Source organism: Larus michahellis, chromosome 16 (genome assembly GCF_964199755.1).
Source record: "Larus michahellis chromosome 16, bLarMic1.1, whole genome shotgun sequence".
Lineage (NCBI taxonomy): Eukaryota > Metazoa > Chordata > Aves > Charadriiformes > Laridae > Larus > Larus michahellis.
The window spans coordinates 7,369,942-7,375,941 of NC_133911.1; the positions used below are offsets into that span (position 1 = coordinate 7,369,942).

Sequence of the window (6,000 nt, forward strand, 5' to 3'; positions counted from 1 at the left end):
GCAGGAAGAGTTTGAGGTGATGTACAAGTTGAGAAGATGAAGGGCAGGAAGAGCCAAGAAAAGGGAAAAATGAGGTATCTCTCTTAACGGTTCCGTTTCTGATCTTAGTAACACCTTGCAGAGCTGGTAAACAGCAGATGTCGTGAGCCTAGTGCTCTTTAGAAGTCCTCAAAGCAGGCTTGAAACAGCTATGTCTTGAGATGCTTAAGCTTCCAACACTTTTCTAGATAGGCTCGTCACAACAGCTGCTGAAATGCAATATGCCTGAGGTCTCTGTTTAATAAATCCAATTGACCCGTTCTGGGGAGGACTACAGCACAAAGCCCTAGCGAAAACCACTGGTTGTGAGTGCTGGAGCACAGAGCTGGGTGGGAGCATGTTGCTTGCCTTCTGTTTTCAGCTGTTTCGCATAGCGCCGTGATGTGACTTGGAGCTAATCCTCAAAGTGTAGGCTTAACTGCAATGTGCCTGTCACTTAATTCACCTCAGCTTTGTATATATGTATTTTCTTAATTAGGTTGTTCCTCCGACAGTCACTTGCGGTGTTGCTGTCTGTGTGTGTTATACCTCTGTAGACATGTCTTGGAACAAAACCAGTGTCTGGACAGCAGAGGGACCAGGAAGGCAGGCTTAATCTATGGTGAAGCGTTGATCGGTCCTGCTACCTCAAGCTGACTGAAGCCTCGGTGTTTGCAATTCCAGTCCTAACCTCTGTGTGATGGAACCTGATTAAATCACCCACGAAGCACCAGCAGTGCTAGGAAAGGCAGTGAGGGATCTGCATGGGTACTCCTGCTTCCATCCCTCAATCTGCAGAAGGGCTGGAGGGGATGGACAGAGAAGGTATTTATCATGGACTTGATGGAGTTTTGAGATGGGTCCTCATCAGCTCTCCTTGGCTTGCCTGGGGTCACCTCTCGTGGCCAGAACTTGAACCTCAGTGACAGTTTGGGGAAAACTGAAGTTCTGAAGCAGTAGGAGGAGAAACCATCATCGCTGTCAGCTCTGCGTTGTTGTTTTGGAGCGCTCTGCCAATATTGCTTTTAACAAAACCATCTCAGTTAAACTAGAAGCCTGAGCGATAGCTGCAGCGTTCGTAGGCTTAATTCCGCTATAAGCTGGGCTTGAAATTGGTTGGCTGTCGTTTACGTGAAGTTCTAGTTCTCTGTTGTTTCAGTCTGGCTCCGTTTGTCCTGAATCTACCAAACGGAAAAAATAAGATGCAGAAAACCCGAGGGTGTAACCTCTAGCGCTGGGAAAAATATTGCTGTCTGGCACAGCTAATAGTCTGCCTGCTAGAAATCCATTTTAATCTCTTCTGCAGAAGACTGAGCATTCCCTTTTGTCCTTGTGCTTTTCCATTCCCCATCTCTAATCCTTGATGAGTATAGCGTGGCTTAGATGCATTTACACACTTAAAAATTCCCTTTAGATCCGTTTCTAGTAACGTGCAGACTTTGTAGTTCTGCTCCCTGGACTTAAACCCACTGATGTGTTGTAGATAAAATGCCAAAAAAGCAACCTTTCACTATTCCAAGCTGTAATCCCTGGAAAATTGTTTTGGCAACACTTTGAGAGAATTCCCAGGAGTTTTATGTCCCAGTGTTAATGGCAGAGGTGAGCTTCCTGACATTTCCTTGCCCTTGTTGCCAAAATGCCTTTTTGCTCCTTGAACCTTGTTTATATTTAAAAAATAAAAAAAAAAAAAAAAAATCATCTGCCTGACCAAGTTACAGGAAGGATTTAATGTTTCCATACTGAAGTGGAATTACTTATAAGGACGTTATCAGTGAGGGTGTGATTGTGTGTTTTTGGGGTTTTTTTGAGCAGGCTGTTTTCTTTATAAATGGGATTCAAAGGATACAGATTACTTTGGCCAAGTTAAAATAAACCACAGTTCTTGGCTGAAATTAAACACTAGATCATCTAGGCTGGACTTGTCGTCTGTGCTCCATCCCTCTGCTTCCTCCCCAAAGGCTTTGTTTTCAGATTATTTCGTAATTGGATTTGAGTTATAAAACACGAATAGTTGCACTGGAGAAAATGGGTTAAAATGTGTCCATGCGGAAGGCAGAGGTATGAATACAAATGAAGCTCAGTACCATTTTTGTGTGTGTGCAAGCTACTCCCAGAAGGGACAGCTGCTTCCCCCATTTGCTTTCTTGACAGCCGGGGCCTGAGGCTTGCTATAAATAGAAAGTCATTGAGAAAATCAACAGAGCGTGAACTGCACAGCTTTGCAGGAGTTTCCACAGTTGAATTTATGGTCTGTGTGGTGGCAGGGAGGAAGGGAAGACATCCTCTCTATTCGCGCATCCCAGGAAAGCGTTTACTCCCTTTTAAAACACCAAAGCCTCCTGGCCGGAGGGCTGCACTGACAAAAGGACGCTGGCTCCTTTTAGCTTTAAGTCCCGGGTTGTGTCCTGCAAACAAATAAATAACAAGGCGGGTGGGTGGGCTACGGGGGTGAGTCGGAGAGGGTGCTGGAGCTGCGCAGACCCTTTCCACCATGCCCCTGGTGCCGTGCTGAGAGAAGGCAGGTCGCAGCACACGTTCCCGGTACGTGTTGTGGCGGTGTTCGTGGCAGCGGCAGGTTGTGGCAGCAGTGCTCTTCTGGTGTCGGTGGGAAGTAACCGCCTCGCTGTGTTCAGGGTGCCTCCCGCTCCCTCGCTGAATGCGGAGCACCAGTGCCTTTATGCAAAGTGAATTCTCTATTTACAGACCTTCCATTCCTCCGCACTCCTTGCCTGCGGCCGGTGTTTACTCCTAACTTGAAGTATGAGCATTAGCCGAACTTGTCGCTTCTGCCTTGAGGAAGGATTACAGATGTTTTGCACGGGGATGGATCTGTTTTGATGCTCCTTGCAGTAAAAGCCAGTGCCTGCCAGCTCTGTGGTTACGTGTGGCTTGTGCAGTGAGACCTCTTGCGACCTAACCGGTTCCCCCAAAAGGGCTGCCGAGTAAGGGCTGGAAAGTAGGCTAGAGGAGGCTGAAAAACAGCTTGGGTAACCTCTTGTCCATTTCTCGAAATCGTTATTCCTCCCGCAGTGAGGTAGCCGTAATCCAATAGGCAGGTCTGGGCTAGTCAGCGCTGTGGTGATACCGACCAGTGCAAACTGGGGTTTGTCTTCTCTCCCGTCTTCATCATTGGACAGTGGGTGCCTACAATGGTCACGCTGTAATTTCTTTCCACGATGCCTTTGCAGTAAACCTCGTCGCTTGGTTTAATTGATGTTTTGCACCGTTAAAGATTTACGTATGTAATGCCTTAGAAGCACACCTCAGCCTGTATGAGGGCCGGAGTTTATGTTCCTAACTGGGGTCCTGGGGAACGTCCTGCAGACGGAAGGGTTGGCATGTGGCAATCCATGATGTGATAGCTCTGTGGAAGGAGAGGGGGGCGGACGGAAGGTTGGGGCTGTTTGGGGCAGGCAGCATGGATGGGAGAAGCTGGGTCCCTCTCTCGTTAGAGTCAAGCTCGCTGGCTAGCATGGCTGCACAAGGAGCCGCATACCGAGTCGCTTGCGGGAGCGCCTGCACGGGGAGTACCCAGATTTAGAAATCTGTAGCTTGGAGTTGCTTTGTTACCTTGGAGATGGGTGCAGCTAACAGCCTCAGCATCCTTCCCTTCCGTGGAGGGTACGGCTGCTTGTGTTGTCATCTGCAAAACGCCCATCGGCGGAGTCCTAGCTGTCCTGCGGGTCGCTCTGGGCACCGCCGCTGACGGAGAACAAGACCGGGTGTTGTGCTAGCTAGAGTGTGGGCGAACACGCCTGGAGAAGAAAACAAAAGAGGGCTCCCAGTCTCAGCTCTTCACTGATCCTAGGAATTGCCATCACTACCTTATATCTCTTCTGCCTTTGCCTCTCCAGGCTGCAGCTTATGCGTCAGAGGACGGTGTTCTTACGGAGGCCATGATCGATGCCCGGGTCGCTGATGCTGTGCAGCAACACAAACAGAAGATGGAATGGCTGAAAACGGAGGGGGCCGAAGCAAGCAAAGGGGCTGCCGGCAACCCGCTGCTGCCTTTCCCCAAAGGAACGCCAGTGTGAGAAGTCTGCAGGCTTCAGACCAGCATGTGCGGGGAAGTGGGCACGGGAGAAAGCCGGGGAGGGCTTTTTAGGCAAATGTTTGGTGGAATCATGTGTTGAAATGTGTCCATTGGTGCAAGGGAGGGGGTACTGCCTCAGTCTGCCTTGGATTTCATGGTTTTAAAGTGCACTAGGGAAAAAAAAAAAGTGGTTTAAATAAGGCAGAAGCAGCTGTATTAAAGGACCCCTTTGCTGAAATCCCATTGACTGTGTTAGTCTGTGTGGCCTGTCCTGCTGGAGAGGCACAAACTCCAAATCCTCCTCAGCCATTCAACGTTATTCTGGCGTGTCCCAGTGACGTGGGCCTGTGGGAACCCAGGGCCTGTCCGAGCCTGCTATTCCCATATATTTAACTTTATAGGGTGGAAGCTCCAGCAGAGGTATTTCTCATCTTTTTTCCCCGACAGATCCTGCCTGTGACATACCTCCTTGCTCACATCTCTGTATGGCATCACTCTCTTGTCACTTCTTCACAGACCCAGGGTAGCCTTTGTGTTACAGCGGTGTAGTAGGTGCGGTTCACAGCTGCCCCTGCTTAAATTTGAGTTGACGCTTAGGGTAAGTCACAGCTGTGGAGTGGGTTGGCTGACGAGCACTGGCGCTTCCCTTGTGGTGTGGCTACACCTGCTGGAGGCTGGCTGCTGCCTTTTGTCTTCTCTGCGCTGGAGTCTCCTGGAGGATGGCCGCAGAGCCAGCCTGCGGTGGGACGCTGCGAGGGACTAAAAGCTCTGGAGCATGATTTCTGAGTGCTGAAGCACTAGGAGTTCTAGCCTGAGAGTTTTTATTCCTCTAGTGTAGCATTGTGGAATAACTGCACGCGCTCCCTGGATCACAAAAGGTGATTTGAACTGAGGTGGAGCAACAGGCACTGGCTGTAGCAGAAAGCTCCGCTCAGGGTGCGGGTGGCCCCTCAGGCGCTGCTGAGCTGCAGCAGGAGCTGCTGCTTCCCAGGTCCCCGTGTGTCTGTTGGGACTGTACAGCCCACAACGTGTTCTTGGCTTTCTCCAGCCAGGTGCAGCTGCTCTGAGAGCAGCCCTAGGAATTTTTTTCCCCCCCACAAGTACATCAGCTCTCTACGGAGGTGTGTAGGCAAGGCTCAGTAAGCCTGGCTGGTGTACGGGTGTCCGTGCTCTGAAGAGAGGGAGATATGAGTGGTTTGCTACCGCCTGCTGCCATCACGCTGCTCCTGCTACGGGAGCCTTTTGCTGCATTTCTGCAACAATTGAGAAATGTGCCATTGTCAAGTCATGAACACAAGCCTGACGTTTGTTCTGTCTGTGTCAGAACATCGGAAAATTTGGTCATTGTTTTTTTTTCTATTTCTGAGTCTGAACTGCATTTGAACTCCGCTCTGCTTGGAGTCCCGTGCTGTAGCTGCACTGTGCGAGCGCATTTCCCTGACCTACATCTGTGCCCTTGAGTACCTTGCTGAGATGTTCTCCTCCGACAGGAGCTGACAGCCATCTCGGCTCTGCCCCTTTCCCTGGCCCTGGTTCCTGAGCTTTGCGAGATGCCCCCTGACAAGAGCTTGTGAGCACGGGAGCAGAACGGGGCTGGTCACCAGCATCCTCGGAACAGGCAGCCTCGTGGGACACCAGGAGAGAAAGAATTCCAGAGGCTGCGAACCTTCGCTGGCTCGGGCTGCCGCCTTCTCTCTAAACAGGCCTCTCATGTTTTCCCTGGCCCAGGGGGAATTTGAAGACGTGTTTTAGAAGCTGCTCCTCTGTTAAGGGCGGGTGTCCCACAGCAGTCGTGGCAAGTCCCGGAGTTGCGTGTCCCACTGACACTTGCTGCGGGAAGCACGCTGAGAGGAAAGGGAGGAGTTGCTGTATGTGCTGAAGCCACACACTTTATATTCTCAATGCCTGAAATAAACTTGAATGCCATTTTTTTTTTTTTCCTCCCCTTC

General features: G+C 50.4%; 1 protein-coding gene across 1 annotated transcript in view; it reads left to right on the forward strand.

The window, feature by feature from the left end:
- LOC141732068 (ATPase family AAA domain-containing protein 3) overlaps positions 1 to 6,000 on the forward strand; it is a 29,305-nt gene extending 23,305 nt beyond the window's left edge. Inside the window, exon 16 of the mRNA XM_074560384.1 lies at positions 3,873 to 6,000. Coding sequence (XP_074416485.1) covers positions 3,873 to 4,052 — 180 coding nt within the window. The 3' untranslated portion in view covers positions 4,053 to 6,000. The remainder of the gene's footprint in view (positions 1 to 3,872) is intronic.